The 25,341-nt window shown below is 53.0% G+C and overlaps 2 protein-coding genes across 4 annotated transcripts in view; one reads left to right on the top strand and one right to left on the bottom strand.

Moving 5' to 3' along the window:
• The window catches only part of ACAP3 (ArfGAP with coiled-coil, ankyrin repeat and PH domains 3), a 77,432-nt gene extending 63,648 nt beyond the window's left edge, over window positions 1–13,784 (top strand). For 2 of the 3 annotated variants that reach the window (XM_062012875.1, XM_062012877.1), the window contains 12 exons: window positions 241–352; window positions 853–1,061; window positions 1,441–1,510; window positions 1,630–1,724; window positions 1,887–2,101; window positions 2,565–2,669; window positions 3,099–3,200; window positions 5,833–5,925; window positions 6,071–6,285; window positions 6,397–6,506; window positions 6,813–6,923; window positions 7,038–13,784. In XM_062012875.1, coding sequence (XP_061868859.1) covers window positions 241–352; window positions 853–1,061; window positions 1,441–1,510; window positions 1,630–1,724; window positions 1,887–2,101; window positions 2,565–2,669; window positions 3,099–3,200; window positions 5,833–5,925; window positions 6,071–6,285; window positions 6,397–6,506; window positions 6,813–6,923; window positions 7,038–7,185 — 1,585 coding nt within the window. In that variant the 3' untranslated portion in view covers window positions 7,186–13,784. The remainder of the gene's footprint in view (window positions 1–240; window positions 353–852; window positions 1,062–1,440; window positions 1,511–1,629; window positions 1,725–1,886; window positions 2,102–2,564; window positions 2,670–3,098; window positions 3,201–5,832; window positions 5,926–6,070; window positions 6,286–6,396; window positions 6,507–6,812; window positions 6,924–7,037) is intronic. The other variant, XM_062012876.1, reaches the window with a different exon arrangement.
• A 951-nt stretch (window positions 13,785–14,735) lies between these two features.
• On the bottom strand, window positions 14,736–22,958 carry SCNN1D (sodium channel epithelial 1 subunit delta). Its single transcript, XM_062013270.1, has 12 exons — window positions 22,642–22,958; window positions 21,070–21,322; window positions 19,527–19,720; window positions 19,261–19,364; window positions 18,692–18,855; window positions 18,186–18,284; window positions 17,513–17,630; window positions 16,907–16,985; window positions 16,301–16,358; window positions 15,761–15,816; window positions 15,401–15,476; window positions 14,736–15,173 (listed from the first exon to the last, which is right to left on the bottom strand). Exons 1-12 carry the CDS (start codon window positions 22,956–22,958, stop codon window positions 14,736–14,738), a joined length of 1,956 nt encoding a protein of 651 aa, XP_061869254.1.
• Window positions 22,959–25,341: the final 2,383 nt, after the last annotated feature.

Below are 25,341 nucleotides of genomic sequence, written 5' to 3'. Positions count from 1 at the left end.
GCCATCCTCATGGTTAGTTGGACTGTGCATGGAACTGCAGGAGATGAGAAGCTGAGCAAGATGCTGCCCTGGGCTGCTGAATGTTGCCTGGGAGATAGCATTGCCTGCACTCATCAGACAGCAGCATAGGGCAGATACAGGCCACACGTCCCTAAGGCAGTGAAACAGGCAGTGGTCAGCTTTTTAAAAGAGCCAACAGACATGCCTGGAGCTGCTCCAACTCCTTCCCTGCCTCCCCAGGAGCTGCATGCTGCAGGCTGACTCGGAGAAGCTGCGGCAGGCGTGGATCCAGGCAGTCCAAGCCAGCATCGCCTCTGCGTACCGGGAGAGCCCCGACAGCTACTACATTGAAGTGAGTGGCTCATGAAGGATCCACAGTGTGTCTCAGAGCCCTGGTAGTTGATTTCTGGCCTGTGGCAGGTCCTCTGTGTGTGTGTGAGTGGACCATTTGGAAATACCCTTCTGCCCTCAAGGAAGTGAGGTGACTTCAGTGCTGACTCACGTGGCTCACCAGCCAAAGCCACGCTTACACAGCTGGGCTGGGGGAGAGGCAGAGCTTTAAATCACTGTTGTCCTGACACCTTCACTGTTTTGCCATCCTTCTGGATTAACATTCCCCCAGGCATGGTGTTCCCCTGGGAAGAGCTTGCTCCCTGGCTGGGACAAGTGCATTTGCCAGAGAGCTGCCTGTGTGCTGCTGCGCTCCCAGAGCAGGGACAGGGTGCAGCAGTGTCCTGTGGCAACAGTGGAGATGAATGAGGCTTCACCCCCAGTCAATGAATCTCCAGTTAATGCCTCTGCCATGCCAAGCTCTGGCTTGTTGCACAGTGCTTTGCCTGTTTTCCCCTGCAGAGGCTGGACAGGACTGCTTCCCCCTCAACCAGCAGCATCGACTCTGCGACCGACTCCCGGGAGCGCAGTGTGAAGGGAGAGAGCATCCTGCAGAGGGTGCAGAGCATCCCTGGCAATGACCAGTGCTGTGACTGTGGCCAGCCAGATCCTCGCTGGGCCAGTATCAACCTGGGCATCCTGCTGTGCATCGAGTGCTCTGGCATCCACAGGTACTGTGTGCACGTGTGCTCTCTGCTGCCAGCCAGGGACGAGTTGCAAGCTCCTGGGGGGGGGTAAAAAACCCAGTGGGATCAGCAAGAGGGTTGGACTAGATGATCTCTAAAGGTCCCTTCCAAGCCCCAGCATTCTGTGGTGATTCTATGACCTGAGTTGCAGCTGACTTTGTTGGTACAAATAGGTTGAAAAGTCATTGCCTGTGGCAGCACCTGTGTGTGCAGGTCCATCTGTGCATGTGTAAGGATTAAACTCTCTGCTGTAGCTCCATCTGCCTAAAGAAATAAGTAAGAACTGGATTGATCTTGTTCATCTGCTGATGCAGAAGCCCTTGGCATTGTAACCATCCTAGCTTGCTTTCTTTTGGGTAAACAGGAGTCTGGGTGTTCACTGCTCCAAGGTTCGGTCTCTCACACTGGATTCCTGGGAGCCTGAGTTACTGAAAGTGAGTGTTGGCTTTTAATGGGAAGGTAGACAAGTGGTGGATGTGGAAGGAGCTTTACTTGGTGCCAGGCTGGGCTGGAGGGAGAGCAGCTCCTCACCTGAGGATTTCACTCGTTGCAGCTGATGTGTGAGCTGGGGAATAGTGCTATGAACCAGATCTACGAGGCACAGTGCGAAGAGCTGGGGCTTAAGAAACCAACAGCAGGGAGCTCCAGGTGAGTGTGAGTGCACACACTGATCCTCTCAGCCCCAGGGAAGCTGCAGCAAACCCAGAGCAAGAGTGTGACCGACCCTTCCCCGAGGGCAGCTCCATCTCCTTGTGGCTCTTTGCTCCGAGCAGAGACCCCGTGCACAGCCCGATGCTGTTCTCCTCTTAGGCAGGACAAGGAAGCCTGGATCAAGGTGAAGTATGTGGAGAAGAAGTTCCTGAAGAAGCTGCCCAACGGGGAGGCTCTGCCTGAGAGCGAGAGGAAGCCTCGGCGCTGGTGTGTGAAGAAGTGCCAGAGGCACAGCAGCAGCACGAGAGCGGCCTCAGCACGGAGGAGGCACCGGCCCGAGGCTGGCAGCGCCTGCCCAGCCATGCTGTCCTCAGGTGGGAACCTCCCTGCCCCACAGCCCCTCTAACCAATAACACAAGTCAGCCTGTCTTTCTGTTAGCCCTGGGAGGCAAAGTGCTGTTGCACCGAGTCAGCTCGGGTCTTTAGAGCCACTCTCCCGTCTCTTTGAGGTCTTTGTAGCTAAAAGACTAAACCATTACAGCAGGGTGATCCAGCAGCTGCTTGGGGAGTTCTCTCTTGCATCCCAGCCTCCTGCTTCTCAATAAGTCTCAGCTCCTTTTGGTTTTCCCTGCCTGGCTTGTGGGAGAGGCCGTGCTTGGGAAGGGATCTGACTGCTCAGAGTGCTCTGCTGTGACTTGTGTTTCACTGTTGGGAGTGGCACTGGCCACATTTGGGGTGCATTCGAGCCATTTTCTCTAAACCCAGCTCAGGACAGCGTGTGAGCTGTGGATGTGCACGTGCTTAACTCTGTGTTTCACCATCTGTGTGCCCAAACAGCTGCCACACTGGAGAGAAAGTTCCGTCGAGACTCCCTCTTCTGCCCCGATGAGCTGGACTCTCTCTTCTCCTACTTTGACACTGGTGCTGGCTCTGGCCCACGCAGTAAGTACAACCAAAGTGTCCCTGCTGCAGCCACACTCCCTCCCAGCATCATTGCAGACCACATGCATTGCACCTGAGGCAAGGTCCCAACCTCCCTGGAGCTGCAGGGAAAATGTTGCAGAGTGATGGGGGACTTAGTGCCACAAACTCCACCCCATTGCTCTCCCATGGTGTGAACCTCCTGTTGTCCAGCCAACTCCTGCTCTTTGCACTGTGGTGTGGATGGGATTTTTTGTGCCCCACCACCTTTTCCTCCCACAGCCCATTGTCTTTCCCCCCTCTCCTCCCAAACTGCTTTTACTTCTGTTGGGGCTTTTTTTTTTTGGTCTCTTATATTTTTTTAGCAAGTCTCAGTGTGGCCAGTTTCTCTCTCTTTTTGTGGGTTTTGTGCCAATGAACTCCCCTCACGTTCATCCAACCTTCCTCTAGGTGCCAGCCACATGTCCACGCAGCATCCCCTGGCAGGTGGCCCCTGGAGTGGCAGTGGCCTTGGTCCCGGTGGGAGCGGTTCGCCGTTCCTCCTGGACGGAGGTAAGGTGACAGAGCTCTGGCAGCCCAGCAGCAAAAGAGACACAATACCTCACACTTTGGGCTTGTTCCCAACCTAAAACTGCAGAGCCAAACCATTTGGAAGTCAGCACACTTTGCCCTTGCCCTCGGTGACCCTCCGAGTCCTGCACTGGGGAGGAACAAGCCCCCAGCAGCAGCACAGGCTGGGGGGAGCTGCTGGAGAGGGACCTGGCAACAAACAATGTGAGCAGCAAGGGCAAGAGGCCAGTGGCAGCATGGGGGCATTAGGAAGAGTGTGGGCAGCAGGGTGAGGGAGGTTGTGCTGCCCCTCTGCTCTGCCCTGCTGAGGCATCATCTGGAGCCCTGCATCCAGCTGCAGAGGGACAGGGAACTGCTGCAGAGGCCAGGGCAGGGACACCAGGGTGCTCAGGGCACTGGAGCATCTTCCTATGAGGAAAGGCTGTGGGACCTGGGGCTGTTCAGTCTGGAGAAGAGGAGACTGAGCTCAGGGCACCTCATTAATACTTAATTTCAAAGGTGTTTGTGGAGAGGATGGGGCAGCACTTTGTTCTGTAGTGCCCAGTGCCAGGACAAGGGGTGATGGACATCAGCTGGGACACAAGTTCTGCTTAAACTTAAGGAGCAAGTCCTTTGGTGCTGAGGTGAGGGAGCCCTGGCCCAGGCTGCCCAGGGAGGGTGTGGAGGCTTCTCAGGAGGTTTCCAACCCCACCTGGACACGTTCCTGTGCCCCCTGAGCCAGGGAACCTGCTGGAGCAGGGGCTGGATGATCTTTAGAGGTCCCTTCCATCACCTACCATCCTGTGATTGTGTTACCAGTCCCTCATGGCTGGGACAAGCTTTCAAAAGGCCATTCCAGCAGGCAAATGCCAATGTTAGAGCAACAACTGTCCCTCAGGTGAAGCAAAGGATCCAACCCTGTGCATGGCAGATAGCAGGTCAGCATTCACTCCACATGCCCCACACACCTTGACTGGTTGTGTGGCTGTTGCTGTGCTTAGCTGAGGAGTGCTGACTTCCAACAGCTCACTTGTTTGTTTCTGTGTCAACTGTGAGAGGTTTACAGCCCTGAGTCAGCACAGCAGGACATCCCAGGCTTTCCCCCAGGCACGTGGTGTCTCTTGAACTCAGTGAAGAAGGTGCTTTAAGGGCCAGTTTCAAGGCTTTTGGTGTTACTAGTCAACAGAAACAAGACTTGGGAGATGCAGGACTGCAGAATTGCTCAGCAGCCTTCTCCTCCTGCAGAGGAAAGCAGGAATTCTGTCACCCCTTCAGGGGGAAGAGAACTGGGAATTCCTTTCCTCCTTTCTTGCTCTGGTGTAAATCTGGAGTGGTGCCACTTGGCTTCACTGGACTCACCCTTTACACTGCATAACCTCACCAAGCAGCACCTTTGCTGTCTACAGCAGGCACCAAGGATTCTTCTGGCAAGGTCTGCATGATCTGTGCCACTTCAGACCTTTCCTCCTTTGGCTGAAGGGTTCCTGGAGAGCCATGGTTCCAGGGTCACTGATGTAGAGGCTGTTCCTTCCCTGGGGCTTGGCTGGAGCTGCTGTGAAGCTTTCCACAGGCAGCATTTGAGATGGAGATGTCTTGTTCTGTTCTCATTCTCCAGGGTCAGATCTTTAGCTCTTGCAGCCTTTCTTGTTACTCCTGTCAGACACAACCTGGCTGCTTTTCTTTCTACTGACAGTGGTTTGAGGGTAGGTCTTGGGGCAACTTGAGTTCTGGGAGCACAGGTTCCCCCCAGCCCTTACACTCATTGGGAGCTTAAAAGCAGCAAGAAACTGAATCTGGACAGAGTTACCAGGGGAGTCAGACATCCCTCCAGCCAAAGGTTGTGTGCCAGCCCTGTCCCCACAGGGACAAATCCTGCTTATGCTTCTTCCTTCCTTTCTGGCATGTTTGTGACTGTTTCAAGCTGGAAGAGGTGCAAAGTTCCTCTGGTGCTGACACATGGTGTGGCCTTGGACAAGCTCTTCAGCTCTTCAAGAGCCTGCTCCTTGTATGTAGTCAGTTGTACATGCAGGAGCTGAGCAGGGCAGGTGGAAGCAGCGTGGGGAGAGGGAAGGGCTGTGTGTGGAGGTGAGTGAGCCAGTGGACAACACTTGAAGAGTTTGGCTTGAGATACACACTGTTGGTATCATTTGGCAACAGTCTGTCACAAGAGCAGTGCAAGTGCCCCAGTGCCAACTGAAAAACTCTGGTTAGAGCATGGAGAAAGTGGAAACTGAGCTCATTAGTGGTGAAAGCAGAGGGGTGTCTCTATTCTGAGCCTGCACAAGCTGCTGCCAAGCTGTCTCTGCTGCTGCTCTGCTCCAGGCTCCGTCACGGCGTCCCTCGTGGACTGCAGCAAGGGCTGTCCTCAGCAGCCCCAAGTGCCATGGCAATGGTGGAGCATCCATCCCTGCATGAAGGGCAGCGCTGGGGACATGGACACCATCAGGCTTTGCAGTTTTTCCTTGGGCAGTTGTCCTGAGCTGGGGCTCAGTGGGGTAGCAGTGCCCCTCTCCCTTGGCAGCAGTGCCCGGTGCGATGTGTGTGTGACCTTCTGCCCTGTGGTCTCAGCTGTGCCTGGTACTGGAATTGCCTGGGTATTAAAATGGGCTTGGTTTGTCTTTTGTTGGCCCTGCAGGTCTGAGCAGTGACAGTGGGCTGGGAGGAAGCACAGATGGCAGCACTGACATCCTGGTGTTTGGCTCTGTGGTGGACAGCGTGACCGAGGAAGGTGGGTGCTGGGGGTGTGGGGAGGCACCTCCTGCCAGGGCAGGGTGGCTGCTCAGGGCTGTCTGCTGCCAAGAGCAGCAGGGAACACGAGGGATTGGAAATGCAATGCTTTTTGGGACACCTCTCTCCATCCTTGTCTGCCTCAGAGGTGTCAGAGGAGTCGAGTGGCGAGGCAGAGATCGAGCAAGAAGCCTCAGATCTGGAGGACCTGAGGGAGCTGCACCCTGGGCTGTTGATCTACAAAGCAGCACAAGCCCGAAACCTGCCTCTCATGGCAGAAGCACTGGCACACGGTGCTGAGATCAACTGGGTGAATGATGAGGATGAAAACAAAACCCCTCTGATCCAAGCTGTGGTGGGGGTGAGTTGTGCTCCTGGGAGGAGCTCAGGGTGCAGCCTGGCACAGGCTGGTGGCATCCTCTCACTGCTGCTGCCTGAAGTGACTGAGAAATTCCCCCTTTCCCTTGCCCAGGGCTCCTTGATAGCTTGTGAGTTCCTGCTGCAGAATGGGGCAGATGTGAACCAAAGAGATACCCGAGGCCGAGCTCCTTTGCATCACGCCACGTCCCTGGGGCACACCGGGTGAGTCCTTTGCACGTGCCTCTGCTCGCTCCCCCTGGGGCTGAGACTCATGGGGAGAGCTGGGCAAAGGCAGCTGGGTTTTACCAAGCTGGTTCTTCCTCTCACATCAACAACTTGATTGTCTAAGGATACTTGCCCCTGGGATGCTTGGTCCTGGGGCCCCTGTGCCCCCATGCAGCTGCAGTGTGTCCAGCTTGAGACCACTCCCAGCGAGCCTGTGGCTGCCTGCAGAAGCACAGTGCCCTCTGCTTGCTCCAGTGTGAGCTGGGATTCCTGCTCTGATGGCCTTTCCTTTCCCTCCTGCAGCCAGGTCTGCCTGTTCCTCAAGCGAGGGGCGAATCAGCACGCGGTGGACGCTGATGGGCAGGATCCCCTCAGCATTGCTGTCCAGGCAGCCAACGCAGACATAGTGACCTTGTAAGTGCAGCCAGGGCTTGGCAGTGCACCTGCACAACAGCACAGCCCAGCAGCAGCCAGCAGGGAAGGAATAACCCAACCTCTGTGCCTTGTGCTTTGTGTGTTCCCCTCCAGGCTGCGTCTGGCTCGGATGAACGAGGAGATGAGAGAAGCAGAGGGTCCCTTTGGCCAACCAGGTCAATATCCCAGCAACAGCCCTACTGAGCTGCAGTATAGGAAGTGTATACAGGAGTTCATCAGCCTTACTATAGATGAGTGTTAGTGACAACTTCCCCCACCTCCCCTGTTGCTGTCTGGAAGCTGGGCTGGATTTCTAGAAGCCCTGAGAGCCCCATCCTTGGTATATTGGTGTTTCTTGCAGCCTGGTCTGTTTGTGATGCCTGCACAGAGAGGTTGAGATGCATAAAGGAAGGGGAAGGAGTCTTTCCTGTTGCCATTGAGGCCCCACTGGACTGCCAGACTGTTGGGTGTTGTGTGGGACACTGATGGCATAACCACAGACCACGAGCTGAGTGTGTGAACAGTGTGAGAGACCAGTTTAGCATTAAGGACAGAACAAAAAAGGAGGAAAAACCAAAAGAGAAGCAAAGGAAACCCTCTGTCACCAGGAGAAAGCCACCACCAGTACAGCCCATGGAGTGCCAAGGCCATGCACTGGGCTCTCATCTGAACTGGTTGCTGGGAGGGGATGCTGGCGTGGAGCCCTCTGTCCTGGCAGCATGGCCAGCAGCCTCCTCTCTCCTGGGACTGCTGGAGCATCTGGGAGCTGCTGGGCCAGCTTAGAAAACAAAGCAAAAGATGACCTGTGAGTCAGGGACAGGCTGTTGTGTGGGGCAGAGACCTTTTGCTCCAGAAGGCACAAGAGAAGGGGGAGGATTGAGAGCGACGGCCACTCACCTCACCTGCTCTCAGGACGACACCAGCCACACTCCCCTTTCTGTACCCTTGGTGGTTAGCTGGTCAAAGCCATAGCTCACCTGCCTCCTGATGCAACCTGCATCCTGAGAGGGAAGCAGCAGTGCTGATGTTTGGAGGCTGGGAGAAGCCTGTTGCTGGCGATGGGCTTTGTGTCAGGGAAGAAAAGCCACGTGCAGCCTCCCCCTCCCTGCCTGAGGGGCTGCAGCATGCCACCTGCCTGGGGCTCAGCTGCTTTCCTGCTCACTGCACATTTCTCACTGAGGATCTCAGTGGAGGACACTCCAACTTGCATGTGTATCCTTCTGTGCTCTCCCCCAGCATGCTGAAGCAGCTGAGCAGGGCACCTGAGCAGCTGGCCCTGGGGCTTTTGACTTCCCCAGTTCCAGCTGGGCAGCATCTTCCCCTTTTGTTGTGTGTGTTTTTCCCTTGTTTCTTGGCTCTTTTTTTCTTTGCTGGACTGGGGAGATGTGTTTCCACTGAGAGCACTTTGTTGCTGTGGCTGTGCTGTGCTGCAGTAGCTCTGCAGAGGTGCTGCAGCCATCTGAGCCTGTCTCAGGAGGGCTCCCACAGCACTTGTCCCCCTGGCAGGTCAGCCTCTGGGCTGGGACTCTGGGTGCCAGGCTGAGCTGTGCTCCTGGCAGAGCCTCTGCACAACACCCTCAGCTACAGCCCACCTTGGAGGCTTTCAGGGGTGGCAATCCCCAGCTGGTCCTGCCTGGCACCCAGCCTGCTGCCTCTGGGCTTGGGCCCTCGTGCCTTACAGATAGTGCTGGGATCTTGAGGGGATGAGGATCTCCCAAGGACTGCAAGAGTAAAGCCAGGCAGAGCTCCCCATCCTGCATTACAGCAGCAGTGATACACAATCAGAGTGCTTTCCATCCAGTGCACACTTGACTCCTTCCCTTCAGCTACTGGCTGCATTTACTGTCCAGCTGCAGCCTTGAGCAGGTTCAACCTTTGCAGCTTCGTTTCTGTCAACAGTAGTGTGTCCTCAGCTACCAAACCAACAGGGATTCAGCACCCAGGATCCTGCAGCCCACATCTCAAAGTGGAACAGCAAGGAGACTCCACTTAGTCCCTAACAGGGTGTCCTCTCAGTTTGAGGGAGAGTCCCTGCTGCAGCCAGGCCACAGTTTTCTCTCTGTGCCCTCTGGCTCTTGAAGTCCAGCTTTGTCTTGTTGCTTTCTCATTCCCTTTGGAGCTCTGGGATACACAGCACCAGGTGCTGAGTTCTCACCCCAGTCCCTTGTTGGTCTCAGTGCTGAAGCTGCTGCAGCTCAATGGCAGGGAGAAGAATCTGGCCCCAGGGCCCTTTGTGCTTCCCTAATTAATGACCAGTCTCCTTCCACCACTCTGGGGAAAGGAGGATGGATGAGCCTGGCCCCATCAGCCACTGGCAATGCCTTTCATGGCGTTTTCCACACTCTTTCTGGCCTGGGAGGTCAGTGCTTGCAGACTTTCTGCTTGCTTAGCTCTTCAGTGCCTGCTCTGAAGCACCCTGGAGCCTCTGCCCAGGGAATACCCCCTGGGGCTGCTGCCAGGGAGCACATCACCTGCTCTGGATTCATCTCCTGCTCAGCTGGGGCAGCCTGAGGGTCAGCTCAGGATGAAGCAGTGCAGCACAGAATGGCAGCAGTGCTACAGTTCAGTGCCAGGGGCAAGGCTGGGATGCAGGAATCCCCACTTCAAGGGCATCGTGTCTCTGGGAGCTGGGACTGACTGTAGCTCCCACTCATGCAGCTGGGGGATGAAGAGGATTGACTCCAGGCACACCTCTTGTGAGGCCAGGGGCAGGAAGGTGTGTGCTGCACATCCCTGTTGCTGCAGGGCTGCTGCAGCTGCTGTCTGAACGTGCCCTGAGTTCAGTGGCTGTGTCCCTGCTGCCTGGGTGAGGGCACAGCTGAGCTCACTGCCTGCTCAGCTTCCCTTGGGCTGTTACAGGAGGGCACCACATTCTCATGGAGCTTCATCTTTCAGCCTGTTGCAGTGGCTTCTGCCTTTCTCTCTGGTCCAAGTCACCTGCAATTGGAATGGGCTTCTGAGCAGGGTTCTGCCTCCACTTGTGTGTCACTGTGACACCCCTTGGTCAGCTCACTGCAGCTGGGGCTGCTCCTGCCACCCTGAAGGAGGGTCAGGAGCCAGTGTGTGGTCCCACAGAGCTCAGATGGTGTTGGGTGCTGATGTCCAGTGAAAGGGGTGGTGGTGCTGAGCCTGCCAGTGATGCCACAGAGCCCTTCAGCAGCACTGTGCCCATGCTCAGATCACACAGCTCCCCCTGCAGCACCCAGAGCAGCACTTGGTGCTCAGCACAGGATCCAGCCAAGGACTCCCTCTGCTTCCTAGCTTAGGATCTGAGCCATCCTGTGTGCCCAGTTCTCTTTGACAGCCCTACCCCACTGTACACCCATCTCTCTCTATCCATTTGGACATTGGTTGGTGCTGATGTCCCCCCACCTTGGGCCCTTTGAATCCAAGCTGCCATCCTCCAGGGTACTTCAGAGACCTTGGAAGTGAGATGGATGCTTCACCACTGCCATGGCCCTGCTCTGTTGATGATTCTCAGCATGGTCATTACCTACCACTGTTGTTTTTGTGACATGCACAGCAACTTCAACCACCCCAACGAGTTTCCCAGCCTCGTTTATGGAGTGAGAACTCTGCCCAGTCCTTCCTGGAAGCCACTGAGGGCTGGGGCTGTGGCTTCCACTTTGGGTCATTGTATTTCACAATCAGCAACTGAGAACAACACAACCAACCACCTGCAGTTGGTCCACTGCAAGCTCAGCCTCAGTGCTGAAGCCCATGAAGTTTCAGGCACCTGTACATACTGATGCAGAGCAATGTCTTGCAAGACAATTGATCTATTTAACATGTATTGGTACTTTATTTAGAGTCAATGGATAAAGCAACTTTGTGCACTTTTCCTACAACAGTATTGGGGGGGGTTTGATGTTCTTTTGTCATGGGTTTTGTGCTGTCTTTTTTAATCAGTGACATTGTTAAGTATTTAATTTATTATTGATGTGCCCAGAGGACTAGTGCAATTTTTCTTCAATACAGTTTGTCTGTATTTAATGTCAGGATGGTTTCATTTTGTAGCATCTTTAGGGAATACTTTTCAAAACCTGCTTTTTTTCCCCCCCCCTCCCTCCTCCACACACACACAGAGTTTTCCTTTCTTCCTCCCTCCCTCTTTCCATTCTACAGATCAGGAGGCATTAAATGCCTCCAGTTTGGAACATAAATCAGCCACTTGAGTAGAACAAAAAGGTTCTCCAGGAGGAAAAAAGAAAGCTAAGGAGGCACTTCTCAATGTTCTCTGTGTTTGTTTCATCATTGGGCTTTGATTTAGGGGGGGTGTGTGTGTGCTGTGGGGTTTGGTGGGTACAGAGACCTTGTTTTCAGCCAAGCAAATGGCCAACCAGGCTGCAGTGGAGACACCTTCCTTATGCCACCTTCACATCCAGCTGGATTGGTGGTGCACAATCTTCACCTGATGCCAAAAGCCACTCTCTCCATCCTGCCTTTCTTTGCAGAGAGTGTGGGTGTTGTCTCCATCCCAGTAACCTGGCTGCAGCCACAGGTAATGTGCCAGGCATTGCCAAACCACCAGCCAGCCCCAGCTCCTCACCCCAGCCACATGCTGACACCTTGACATCTGGATGGGTGTTTCTGTGCCTGTCTGAGCTTACCCCAAACCCTGGAGCCAAGTGCCTGGGCAGCTAGAGTCTGGGTTTGAATTCCTGGGGTCTGCCACATGCCTCTGGTTGCAGATGGGGTTAGTGGGGGTTGTACCCTGGGTGTTGCCTCTCCCCATGTCAGCCAGGGAAGCCTCAGCTTGTTCAGTGTTGTCTCTGCAAAGGGGGAATTGCTTTGAGCAGTGCAGAGGGAAAAAACAAACCCCCCATGGAATTGGAAGAATTTCTGTGTCTAAAGGAAGAGATGTGCCAAGCTGAGCCTGTCAGCAGCACAGGACAGGTAACAGCTCAGAGCAGCACTCCTGGCCAGTGCTTATGCAAGAGAAACCCAGGACCTCCTCAAGAAATGCACTGATGAACTCTCTGTCCAGCACCCCTGACACAGTGGCTGCCTGTGTCAGTCCTGTGCTGCTTCACTGCCCCTCCTTGTCCCCTCTCAGCCCCTCCTTGTCCCCTCTCCCTGCCCCTCAGCCCCCTTCTCCCTCCTAATTGCACCTCAGCCCTTTTCCTTCTCCCTCCTAATTGCACCTCAGCCCCTCCTTGTCCTCCCTCAGCCCCCTCCTCCCTCCTCCCTGCCCTTCAGCCCCCTTTCTTCTCCCTCCTAATTGCACCTCAGCCCCCTTTCTTCTCCCTACTCCTTGCACCTCAGCCCCCTTCTCCCTCCTAATTGCACCTCAGCCCCTCCTTGTCCTCCCTCAGCCTCCTTCTCCCTCCTCCCTGCCCTTCAGCCCTTTTCCTTCTCCCTCCTAATTGCACCTCAGCCCCCTTTCTTCTCCCTCCTCCCTGCCCCTCAGCCCCTCCTTGTCCCCCTCAGCCCCCCTTTGTCCCCCCTCCCTGCCCAAGCATTATTGCTTTCAACCAAAGACAAAGCAGGGGGAAGGGATTCCATGGGACATGAGCCCTTGGCTTGGCTGGTGGCAACTGTCTGTGAGTGTTCCATGGAGAAGGGGTGTGAGGGAGAAGTGTCTGAGCAGGATGGGAGCTGGGAAGAAAGGAGGTTTCTTTAAAACATGCTTTGTTGCTGAGCTCCCAGCTGCTTCCATGGGGGGGATTCATCTCAGGCTGCCTGCTGGGTCCTCAGCCCCCCAGGGCATTGGGGCTGGGGTGATGATGGGGAGGGAATGAGGGACAGAGGTGGAGGAGGGAGCCAGGAGAGGTCTGTGTGTGTTTCTGCTGCAGCAGCTGGGATGCTGAAGAGGCCAGTTGGTGGCAGAGCATCTCCTCCACAGGCAGCTCTCAGCAGCAGGGGCTGGGGCTGGCTGACATGCTGGGGGCTGCCAGGAGGTTGCCAGTGGAGCTCAGCTGAGTGGAATCCATCAGCACACAAAGGTCAGTGTGTGGATCCCCCCTCAACCCCAACCTGTGGCTGCTGATCACCCAGGGTGAGCTGCTCTTTGCAAGCCTCCAGCCACCCTCTCACCAAGGCTCCCTGGCCAAGGCTCCCACACCCTCCTATGGAAACAGCACAGAGGGAAAGCAGCTCTTTGGCCAAGGCAGAGCTGCTGAGTGTGGCTGGTGCCCAGGCTGGCAGCCAGGGCATTGCCCTCTGCTGTAAATACGCTGTGCCCCATTCACCTCCCTCCCCCTCCTGCTTTGGCACCACTTGGTACCAGGTTTTCTAACCCCCCTTTCCCTCCACAGCCTGTGCTGACTGCAGCTATGGAACCAGATATTCTGTATGTTATTCCCTTTGTACAGTTGCTGTGGTGTCTGCCTTCCCCTCTCCTTCTCTTCTCTTGGCTCCTGAAACACTGTTAATAAAAAAGCCTAGATGAACTCCTTTCCTCCTCCTCCTTGGGCTTGGTTTGTTTCTGTGGGGTTTCTTGTTGCCTGTGTTAACTGCATTAGGAAACCATCTCCTTTTAACCTGTTCTCCTCCTCCTGTGCAACCCACAGCTCGAGTTCTCTGGCAGGGAATAGACTGGGATGGCACCTGAAGGCATCCTTGTTTGGGTCTCTGTGACACTGGCTTGTGATGATGTGACTTCAGGGTGCTTTTTGGGAGAAGGATGGGGTGGAGGGGACAGGCTCAGGTCACCCCCAGCCCCCAGAGTACCTGAACTGGTTAATGCTTGGTCTGTTGTGAGCTCTGCTGATGGCTTGTCCTGTCAAAGGAGACCTTGCACTAGGTGGGATCAACCTCCAGCACATGGAGCAGCCTTTCCCACACCTCCCAGTGCAATCCTTCCCCCACTCCCTTTGGTTTCTCTCCAACTGTGTGTCTGTGGCAGAAAAATAAAGGAAGGAGAAGAAAAGCCTGGCCCTGGCCTTGTGATTTCTGTCCATGGCAAGCAATGCAGAACTTTCCCAGAGCCAGCACTGAGGAGCAACAGCCCTGCAACAACCCCAAAGGACAAGCTGAACCCCAAGTCAGCCCCTGTATTCAGAGCACTTTATTAGCTAAAAAAGTTACAAAACCAAGCTCATGGATTAATCCCTGTTTGCTCCAAAAAGAGCCAGAGACAGGGTTGGGAGTGAGATGCTCCTGTGCAAAGCTGCATCAAAGGTCCCTGTTCTCAGGTACACAGAAGGTACTGTCAGATATTCCCATGAGAGCATCTGGCTGCAAAGGGGCTGCAGCAAACATGCAGCCTTGGCTTTGAATCTTCCAAATCAACCACAGGTGCTTCACCTGTGACATAAAAGAGGTGACAACCCTGTTTCTTCTCTTTCCTCTGAGGCAGGAGGTCTGCTTTGAAATAACATGGGCTGAGTTCATCTCAGCAGCAGCACTGTGTGCATTGTCCTCTCAAGGCAGGGCAGAGAGGTGACTTGGGAGCAAAGCTGGCAGCAGAGCCACCTTTTGCTCCTGCAGGCACTGCCATGCTCAGGACAGGCTGACAATGCTCCTCAGCCTCTGCTGGGCACCTTCCCCTTAGCCACAGTCTGCTCTCGAGTGCATTGCTGAAATGTAGATGGGCCTGTCTGAAACCTTCCTCATGAGGGTTTCAAAGCTGTGAAGAGGCTTTTGTGAGGGCTCAGGACTGTCCCAGAGAGCAGCAGGGCAGTTCTCCCTCCCCATGTGCTCATTGGGAACTAAAGCACCTGGCATGAGGCCTGAATCCAGGACAAGGGGGGTTAATAACAAGTCACAGCTGGAGGAGGATTGCCAGGCTCAGGTTGGGTGCTCACAGAGGTGGATGCAGAAGGTTGCTGTTTGCAACCTTTCAGATGGCAGCTGAGCATTAGAGGAGCTTCAGGTCTCCCACTTGCCTGCACACACAGAGCTGCTCAGCTCCCCTTCCCCTGAGCTGTCCCTCATGTACCTAAAGCCATTGAGCACCACGGCTGAGCTGAGCTCTGGCACCTCCACCTTGCTGGGGAGTGGCTGCAGATGCAGCTGGCTGGTGGCTGGGGCAATGCTCACTGCAGGAGGCTGGGAAGGAGCAGAATCATCCCCTTTCCCAGCCTCTTCTTGCACAACTCGGTAGTTTTGGAGGGTCAGGCTCACGCTGGGGATGGTGGGACTCTGAGCCACTCTCAGGGTCTTCTTTGCCCTGAAGCTTTGGTAGCAGAAGAGGAGAGACAAAACTAATGTATCTACAAGCAGCTCAAACATCTCAACGACAGACAGCACTGAGGATCCAAACCAGAGGCTCCACTGGCTTCCCATGCTGGACAGAAGCAGGTTCTCCTGGGGAAAGAATCAAAGGCTGGTGTTTCTCAAAGGCAGCAGAGCTCTGGCAGCAGGACAGTTGCAGCCAGGTGAGCTGCCTGCTGCCCAGCTGGGGCTTTTGTGGGTGTCAAATGGGAGATTTGCCAATCCCAAGGCCATCCTGGGGGCTGTGGAGAATCCTCCCTCTGACCAGCCACAGCACACCAGAAGGTGGCAATGGGTTGAGCTGATGGAGTGCAACCTACTGAGAGCAAAGGAGACTCGTTCACAGCCTGGTAGTTCAGCTGCTGGTAGAAGATGGTGACCTTGGCAATATCCTTCCTGTAGTGGAGAGAGGGAGCAGTTAGCAAGGGTGGGATGGCCACACCATGGCTCTGCTGGCATTCTGGGCTCAGTGGTACATGCTGGTAGCTGGGCAGGGGGTGTCACCACTGACTCAAGCTTACTTGGGCACAGGTGACACACAGGAGGGGCTGTTACAGTGCTGTGGGCACAGGTGGGGGGTTTATTGGCTGACCCTGGACTTTTTTCCTCCCTTTCCAGGCTGACACCTATGAGCTCTGCAAGGATGGAGTGAGCAGGAGCCCCCTCCTGCAGCCACTGACCTGTTGCTGGTGGAGTTGTACCCATTCTGGTGCCTCAGAGCCTGGCGGATCCAGTCCTGCAGCAGAGAGGGGCTTTGTCAGTGCCAGTCCTCAGCTCCTTCCCAGCTTTGCTAGGCTTAAGATTTTGCACAGGTAGGTTTCATAAGCAATAAAAAGGCTATTGCAAGTGATAAGAGGGGGAGGAATGGGTTGGTTTGTAGCATGCAGTGGCAGCTAGGAAGCAGCTGCTGTATTTGCCAGGATGGGAAGCACACACTGATATTTTTGGGGACTGTGGTGTTCTGGTTCTTACCTTCTGCCTTGAAGGCAACCCCAACAAGTAATTTCCTCTTTTAAAACATATTAGTTGTATTTACCTGGGTGTTATCACCTATTTCACAGCAGTTAATGACCTGGTCATCCAGCCCATTGAATGTGAGACAAGAGGTCATCTTTTGACTCACTCTTCCACTGCTGCTGCTCTTTGTTTACACCCTCAGTATCCCAACCAGCACAGTAAATACCCTGTTCCCTTTCAACACAGCAGTTTGTGTGGGCTACCTGAGACTTTCCTGATGGCCACTTTGCTGTCCCAGCAGACACCTTGTACAGAGACTCCCTGGTAAGATAAAAATGGAGATGATGACCACTGTGGCTCCTGGCATTGCAAAGTGAGGACATGGGGGGGGTTTAACACTGCAGGAGGGAGTTTAACACTGCAAACTACCTGCCCAAAGCAGCAGCTGTGGGGGAAGCTCTTGACTTCCAGGGCAGGAGGAGAACTGGAATGGTTTCAAAACCCTGACAGCTTTCCTTTGATGCATTCAAGCCCAAATAGCTGACACTTTGCTTTAAAATCGTGTCTTTCCATTTTGAAACTGGCCAACAATAAACCAAAGTACCAGGGGTTGACAAATGACATGGACAGTTTGCTTTGGGCTCAATGAAACACTTCAGTGGGATTAGAACCATCTCCCCTCTCTGTTACCCCCCACACAAGGTTCTTATTGAATGTGCCCAGTGCTGGTGCCTTTTTCCTCTCTCAGCATTGGGGTTCAGCTGCCATCTGTGAGCCAGGGGATGACAAAACTCTGATCCCTCACTTGTCCACTGGGGTAATTTTCCTGTGCCAACTGGCATTTGGTGGCCTCTGCTTTGGTGACCTACCGACAGGGCTTGGGGCACTGCTCAAAACAGTTCAGGTGATGGTTTCTGAGCCTGTTGTACAGCTGGTAAAAGCAGTGACCTGGTGGAAGAAAGGAGAGGAACAGGCTCAGACATCTCCTCAGGGGATGGAAGGTTCTCAGATGGAAGGTTACCAAAACCTCTGGTCTCATTTGGCTTTCCCAAGCACACAGGGAGACTTCTCAAGTCTCAGAGGGAGCTGAGTTTTGCCTCACTCTCACTTTGGAGTGGTTCCAGGTGGCTGAGCTGATGTGCCTTGTAAGGATTTGAGGCCAGGCCAACCAGAAAGCCAAGAGGAGTCACTCAAAGCTTTATCTTACACCAGCACAGCCACCAGTATTGATAACATGAAGGAGCTTGACCCTAAATCAATGTCCTTAACAAGAGGGGATGCTGGACAGTGAGAGGTGTCTTACACAGTAGCTTGGTACCCACAGAGACACAGAAAGGTGTCTGTCAGAGGAAAGAGTCTGAGCAGGAGCCAGGCACAGAGTGGAAGGGCAGGAATCTGAGTCCTGTAAGCAAGGGAGGAAGGGAGGGAGATGTTCCCATCTTGCCAAGGACAGGACTGCAGCCCTGTGCTCTTACCCCACGCAGGCTGCTTGTTGTAGTCACAGTACTGAGCACCAGGAGGCAGGGGGTAGTAGTAATAGCCACAGCCACACTTCTGGACCATGATGTGCTGAAAGCAGGAATGCAGACAAGCCTGGGAAAGAAAGAAGGCATTAAAAACATGCCTGGGCCAGAGCTCCTCAAGGGCCCAGATCTTCAGCCTGTCAGCTGGTGTTGCTGCAAAAGGGCACCAGCTATTGCTACAGCACCATGATGCAAAAGGGTTTCACTTTTCATGCCTTGTTTTTGCCTCTGGAGACAATGTTGAACTCTGTGAGAGAGATTTTCCCCAGCTTCCCCTTTATTATGCCCAGTTATGTGTCAGTGAAGCAGCCCCAAACTTCTAGTCTGGAGCAGCTACTTACACAGAGACCTGATGGCCCATGAATGCTCTACTGGGACAGCCAAGCTGTCTGGATCTCTCTGACCATTCTTAGGTTCCAAGGAGGGAAGAGGCTCAGCACCTGGGGCTGAGTATCCCACACCCAGTAAAAGACATTGGCCCTGCTGGTGAGCTTCAGAGGGAGCAGGAATCAATCTGTCACTCCCAGCAATGAACCTGCTCATTTGTAAAAGACTAAGGTATGACTTGTTTGCCATTCATCCACTCTGAATGAGCTGAGGCCTCATGCAGCCAGGCTGACAGTACCTGCAGGGTGTAGGAGTTGTTGTACAGCAGTTTAACATTCACATCATTGCCATTAGTTGTGCATTTCCCATAATTGCCACCCAGACGATTCACCTCATCCTGTGGAGACACCAAAGAGACCTGAGTGGGCAGGAGCTTTAATTGCACCTTCATCACCATCACTGGATGGAGCATCATGTAGAGGAGTGTAGTGGTACATTAGTGTAGCCTGGAGAAAAAGGAGGCTGAGGGGAGCCAGCTGGGTGAAGCTGGGGCAAGGTGTAAGAGGTGTAAGAGGCTCAGTGTAAAGCAAATCAGGCCCCAAGGCATTTGGGACCAAAAGGCCACTTGCACATGTGTTATCAGTTTGGTTTAGCCATGGGAGTGTGAGGAGAGCAAAAGAAAAGGGGCTTGCATAAATACCCATGCACAGAGTGAACACAAGAGCCTCCTGGAGAGTCCAGCCCCAGTGTCCAGCTCCTGCAGTCAGAGGGACAAGAAGCAACGCTCCTGAGCAAGGCTCTGACCTGCTGAATGCCTATGGTGGTTGCAATGCCTGGTCTGATGTCAAAGCCTTCATGCTCAAGGAATGGTGTCTGGTTGTGGTTGTGTATCATCACTTTCACACCTGCTACTGTAGACAAGAGTGGGATGTGATCCTTCTGCTCTGCTCTCAGGATAAGGGAAAGGCCTGTAAACCAAAGGGAAGCACATAACCACTTACTTGGGGACCAAATAGCACCACCACCATGTCTTGAATCCTCAGCACTGGTCCCATTGCTGCCTTAGCTCACAGAAGAGCCATTCCTTTTCCTTGGAGACTTGGTGAATGGTCAGATTGCAACTGCACCAGCCTGTGCCCAAACTATTGTGCTTGAAAGCCAACTGAGCATTCAGCTTGCTGGGAGCTATGGCTGATATGGTTTTGCTACACCCATGTGGTTAGTGAAGCGAGCAAGCACAGCACACCATTTGTGCCATCAGGCTAGAAGAGAGGGGCTACATGTCAGTCAGTCATGGATAGAAGACATCTTTAATCCCCAGCCAGCTTGGATGGACTTTAGCCCTTCTTCCCACCCTCTGCCAAGCAACATACCATAAGGAATTCCTGGCTTTGTAGCTGTCCAAAAGGAGTCTGTTCCCTTGCTGTTAAAAGTATAGCAGCTTCCAAAGACTGGGTGGTGGAAGTGAACATAGTCACTGAAATCAAGAGAGATTTGGGTGGGTTTTAGTGAGTGCAGCAATCCCTTTCCTTCTCTGAAGGAGATGGTTTGTGTTTCCTCTGTGTGCTTCACAGCTTCAGTCTCCCAAGCCCTTGGACTTCTGGGGGAATCACAATTGGCACCTCAAGAAGGAACATACCTGGGTCTGCAGGGCTCCCCATCATACTGGCAGGAGTAGACCATGTCTTCTATTTGCTCCTCATGGTCAGAAATGTTGATGATGACTGGGAGCTGGGACATGATGTTCATGTAGTGAAACCTGTACCATTCCAGAATTGCATCCATCCCAGAGGAGTAGGTCTTGTAGAAGCAATTCCCACCTGTGGCATTGCACTGGAAGAGAAGAAGAGAGGAGGCCATGCAGCACAACAGAGGTCAGGAGGTAAAGGTGACACAGGGACATGGGGAACAGTTGCTTTTTCAGAGCATGAACCCTCAGATGATTTTAGTTATAGCAGAATGGCTGTTGGAAGGGACCAAGGTCATCTTGTTAGGTGCTAAGCTTCTCTCCTTGAAGCTGAATTAGGTGTGCTGCTCCATCTGAGGGGACTGTGCAGAGGAGAACGTGCAGGAGAGAGCAGAGCAGCCAACCCCAGCACCCTGGCAGTGGGAAGCACAGGGCTAGTGGGAATCCTGTACAACCCATGAATCATCAACCAAGTCCTGAGAGGTTTTCTTTGCTCTTACTCAGGCCTGAGCTGTGAACACCCACATCTTCTGGTGAAAGTGAGGCTGGAGCAGGACTCCAGGCCAGGGCATGAGGGTAACAATCAGGCAAAGATTGCTGGCCTTGGCAGCCACATCTCACTCCTGCCCTCTGCTCTTGGGTCTGTGCTAACCCTGAAGAATCTGAAGCAGCTGCATCTTTTCCACTCACACACATCTATTCCATCCATCCTTTTGGTTTGTTACAGCCATCTGTTGTTTTATCTGCAAGGTTCCCAGTGTCCCCAGCACCACACATCCAGGCACTTGGGTGAGTCCTCACATGTGCCTCTGTTCTTTCTCTTCCTTCTTATTCCTGCCTGGATGTGTTGTGTATTTTTGGAGAGGGCTGCAGTGATTGCCACAGCCTGCTGCTGCCATCCTCTACCCAACTGGTCACTGCCAGAGGGACTTCACCCATGGGTGGGCTGTGTAACATCAGTGATGCTGCCATTGTTTCGCTTGGCAGGAATCTCCTCACACATGCTCCAAGCTTTCATCACACACCACTGAAACTGGTTTTTCCCCTCATTTCTTTTGCAATGTACCTTGGGAGATGTTGGTCAGGAGCTTGAGTGAACTGTTAGGCCTTAATGGCCCTGCACAGCCTCACCTGGGACCTCCACTCACACCTGGGGCCAGGAGCTCATTTAAGCCCAGCCCAGGACTCCCAGCCCTTGTTTGGGTTGTGGTGTGAGGTTGCTGCCAAGCTCCTGCCTCATGGCAGACCATGTTGATCCAGGGGAATAACTTCACAGCCTCATCTTAAACCCACCTCCTCACCACCAACTCCTCTCACGTGCTGGACTCTTGGTCGAACCTGGCCACCATCTGTGAGCTGTCCCTGCTCACCTGCTCAGGTACTGTGGGATGGGAAGCACAGATGGGGTCCCCTTTGCTCCCCATCCCTTAGGGCCCATCCAGCCCTTCCTGCTCCTTCTCTGTCACTTAAAACTCCCAAGAGGACCCCCACTTACCAGCCTGAAGCCCACTTTGGAGTGCTTCTTCCCTGACCTATGGTTGTGCTCAGGCATTCTCAAGAGGGAGAAGTTTTGGCTCAGCTTGAAGCTGGATCTGCTGAGGTTGCCTATCCTTGTCAAGTCTCCTATCTGGATGTTTTTCTCATTCATGTGGAACAAGCTGGCTGATGTGTTGATGCCATACAGAAAGGCAATTGACTCCTCTGCCATCTGATCCAGTTGAACCAAGTGTTCACTCACCAGTTCGAACCTGCAAGGAACAGAAAGGTGAGCTGCTTGTGAGATGATGGTGCCTGTGCACAGCACAGCTGCCCAGCTTTGGGCTGGGACAGAGTCAGGCTTTGTGCTGGTAGCTGACACAAGACTTTGCATTTATGCTGAGAACAGTGTTGAGAACACAGGGGTGTTTTGCTTAGTGCTGAGCAGTGCTTACACAGCAGCAAGGCTTCTGCTCCTCCTCCTCTCTTGCCACTGAGTGGACTGGGGGAGCACAAGGAGCTGGGAGGGAGCACAAGGAGCTGGGGGGGAGCACAAGGAGCTGGGGGGGAGCACAAGGAGCTGGGGGGGAGCATGGCCAGCATAGCTGACCCCAACTAGCCCCAGGGCTGTCCCATGCCACAGGCCATCATGCCCAGTACAGAAACTGGAGGGGGTTGGCTGGGAGGGGTAGATTGGCACTCACTGTCAGAGGGTGGTGATGGCTGGTTTTTGGCTTTCCTTGGGTTTTGTTTCTCTTTGCTCCATCCCTTCCCATCACAACTATTATTACACTGTTAGAATTACAGCTGCTAGTATCTTTAATTTCACTTTAGTCACTAAACTGTTCTTATCCTGAGATGGGGTTAAAATAAAGGTGGTGGGATGAGAGCAGCCCCATCCCAGGTGGGGAGGTGTGTGAGCAGCTGCAGGGTGCTGAGTTGCTGGCTGGGGTTAACCCATGGCAATAGCTGACTTCAATAAACACGTGTATTAGCAGCTCCAGGAGCTGACTCTCCAGTTGCTGGATCCTCCACTGAAAACCTCAGACCTTGGAGGTGTGCAGCAGCAGTTGCACAGACTGGCCTTCCTGTTGTCAGCAAATGGGATAATTGCCCCAAGGAAATGATGCAGCTCCTTTGCTATGCAATGTGAAACCTCTTGCTAAGTTGCCCCTGCTGTGTGAGCCCTGTTGGACAAGCAGAGCCACACAGGCTTCCCACAGCAGCTGCTTCCTCAGAGCTGGAGCAGGAGCAGCTCTAGCTGATGCATCATCCAGGGTTTAGTTAGGAGTGAGCCATGTCTTTCAGGGAAAGGCTGTTCTTATCAGAGCCCCAAATCACTTAACAGCTTGAACCAAGAGGCAGAGTTCCCTCTATTCTGACTCGGTGCATGAAATAAACTGCTACATGCTCTTGCACCATTCTCAACAAGATCTTATCTGGAAACCAGTTTGGAAATAACAATAGTCCCTTTCCAGCTCTGTGAGGCTGAGAGGCATCTCTCTACCCTCAGCCTCCTCCAGGCTGTAGTCCTAAGGTTGCTGAACCCTTGTGCCTGGGAAGATGTGACTCCAGGCAAAGCCCAGCTTACCTGTATGGGTCCAGATTGCAGATGGTAATTGCTGGAAACATCTTGGGCTCGGAATGCATGGACATGGTGAGGACCACAGGGTAGGCCCAGTACTGGCTGAACATAAGTGCAAATTGCCAGTACAACATGCCAAAGCTGGCAAGTAAAAGCAGGGTCCAGAAAGCTGTTTTCATCCTGTTGCTGTCGGAGCAGACGAGGCGGATGGTGCCGTGGATGGTCGTGTTCTTGCAGAAGAACTCAAACATGTCCTTGAAGGAATCATAAAACTCAATCAAGCCTTCTTGCTTCTCTTCTCCTCTTGCCACCTCCTGCTCCATCCTCTAAGTCTGGTTCTGCTCAATGACAAAAACAGGCTTGTTAGAGCACAGCCAGTCTGTGAGCTCCTTCAGACAGGGCACTAATGAGCTTCTCGTTAGCAATAGCTGCAGGTAACCACGAGCCAAGACTCATCTGTCTTCCCAGCATCTGGGCACCACAGGTAGCAAAGAGGGCAAAAGTTCCTGCATGCTGCTGCCCACGTAACTTGAGGCATTCTACCCCACCTGCCCTTCTCTGCTGGTATGGATGTGCAAAGGTAGTGACTAATGCACGTGCTGCTGGGAAGGCTGCAGCCAGAGGGGTGTGGAGTCTTCTTCTTTCCAAGAACACCAAGGGCCAACATTCAGTCCTGAAAGGTTGTGCTGCTGTGCATTCAGACACGTCTGTAACCAAAGGAGCACGTTGCTACTGAAGCCAGCAACGTGGCTTCATCCTTACCTCAAAGGCTTGGGATGCATCCAGCTCTCAGGAAGGAAAGGGACCAACTAAGATCTGCAGAGTGGAGGTGAACAGGGCTTAATTTCTGCTGTCCCTGAAACAGGGCTACCTCCAGGATGAAATGTAGTGTTTTGTAGCTCAGGTGAGCAGAATCAGGTATTTGGGAAAGGAAGTGAAGCAAAGCACTGCCTGAGTTGAAACCTCAGAGGGGATTAACCAAATGAGAGGATGAGGCATTGCAGACACCACTTAGAAACAACCCAGGAGTGTTTTATGTTAAAGACCACAGAGATGAATTACTCCTATGGGCACCTATCTCTTACAAAAACAGCTTCTTCCAGGAACCTAAACTCCTCCTCTCTCTGTTTTACAGAAGTGAAAAGGAAGCACAGAGCCTGAAACTTGCCCAAGAAGAGTGACATCACTGGGAAGCAAAATGCATCCCTCCTTTGTCACAGTAAGTCAAACATCTGCTGTGCTGCTTCAGATGATTTCAAACCTGGTGCTGGTGGAGGTGTGAAAGCCATTTACAGCTCCCATGTTTCAGCCCCCAGTGACTGAGAGCATCTTCCTGGGAGTTAGTACTGGTTTGGGGCACTGGACTAATGTTGACATACTTCCACTTCCAGAACATGACATCAAATCCTGTAATATGTGAGTTTCCAACATTACAGCACTCTGTGAGTCACCCTACCTATTATGCTATTAACAGAAGTTTACTGAGTCCAACACTTTGGTCTAACCTTAAGTCCAAATAAACCTTAGCAATCCAGAACCAGAGTCAAGAGAGGTGCACAAACTGATGTTAAAGGGGTTATGTGACAACACAATGGGATTCAGGCACTTTGAGTTCTGGCCCTTGAAGTATTTGGTGGTAGCTCAGTCTGAGGTGCTAGTGAGGTTACCACAGCTCAGCTGATACACACTTGTGCCCTGAGCTGCAATGCCTTCACCCTCTAGTTGACCTAGACCTCTAGCTTAAAGACCTAAACCTCTCTAGTTCAAAACATGGCTTTGTTTCAGAGGTCCTTGCAGTAAGACACTTGTGAAAACAAGAGTTACAAGCTGCTTCAGTGTCAGAAAGGTTAGCAATGATCCTCAAACAGCAAAGAGCACCCCAAAAGCTGCACACCAGGTGAGCTTGAAACCAGACCACACAAGGGGAATTATCTGTTGAGGAAACTCAGTTTATCACAAGTTGTTTTGCCCAAAGAGCACAACACATCCAGTATCTCCATTTTCTAAGATGCTGTTTAACAATAAGGTATTTGCAGCTCCTCTAGAACCTTCTGGTGAAAAATGGCAAGTGGTGGTTCAGATTGCTTGGCTCCACTTGCCATTGGACAAGCAGAGGGAGCCCAGGCAAAGTGAGCACGAGCCATGAAAACACGTGTGGTGGAGAACTCAAGTGGGAAATGAGCAATTCCACTTCTGCTCCAGGGAAACACTGCTCTGCAATGCAGCTGCTGCACACAGCCACGACACTCAGCCACAGCTTACACGTTTTATCAGCCAATCTTACAGCTGAAGGCTCCCATCTGAATGCTGTTTCAGTGAAAAAGGACTGACAGGCTCCAACCCTCAACCCATGGCAGTCTTGCTGCCCTCTAGTTACACATCTTTCAGCTTAAACTTTGATGTTAGGTGTGTCCAGCCTTCTTCTCATTCAGTTCTTTATTTCTCCTTGTATTTGGGTGGGAATAAGTGGAAATAAGCCTGCAGTTCCTAGCTCTAGAGTGTCCAGGCACACTGCAGTGATGTCTATTGAAGGAGTCCTTAAGCATTTATGGTGTTTTAAGTCAGCAATGGAAATTGTGTGAGAGTCAACCAGGAAAACTTAAGTTTGCTACAGTTGTATTAATCTCATTAGCTAGCCTTGTCCCAGTGAGAAAAAAGCAGAATAAAAGGCAATAGTTTAGCAGAAGTGAATGCTAAATCCAACCC

Source organism: Colius striatus, chromosome 21, assembly GCF_028858725.1.
Source record: "Colius striatus isolate bColStr4 chromosome 21, bColStr4.1.hap1, whole genome shotgun sequence".
Taxonomy (NCBI): Eukaryota; Metazoa; Chordata; class Aves; order Coliiformes; family Coliidae; genus Colius; species Colius striatus.
This window is presented reverse-complemented; position numbering and strand designations above follow the sequence as displayed.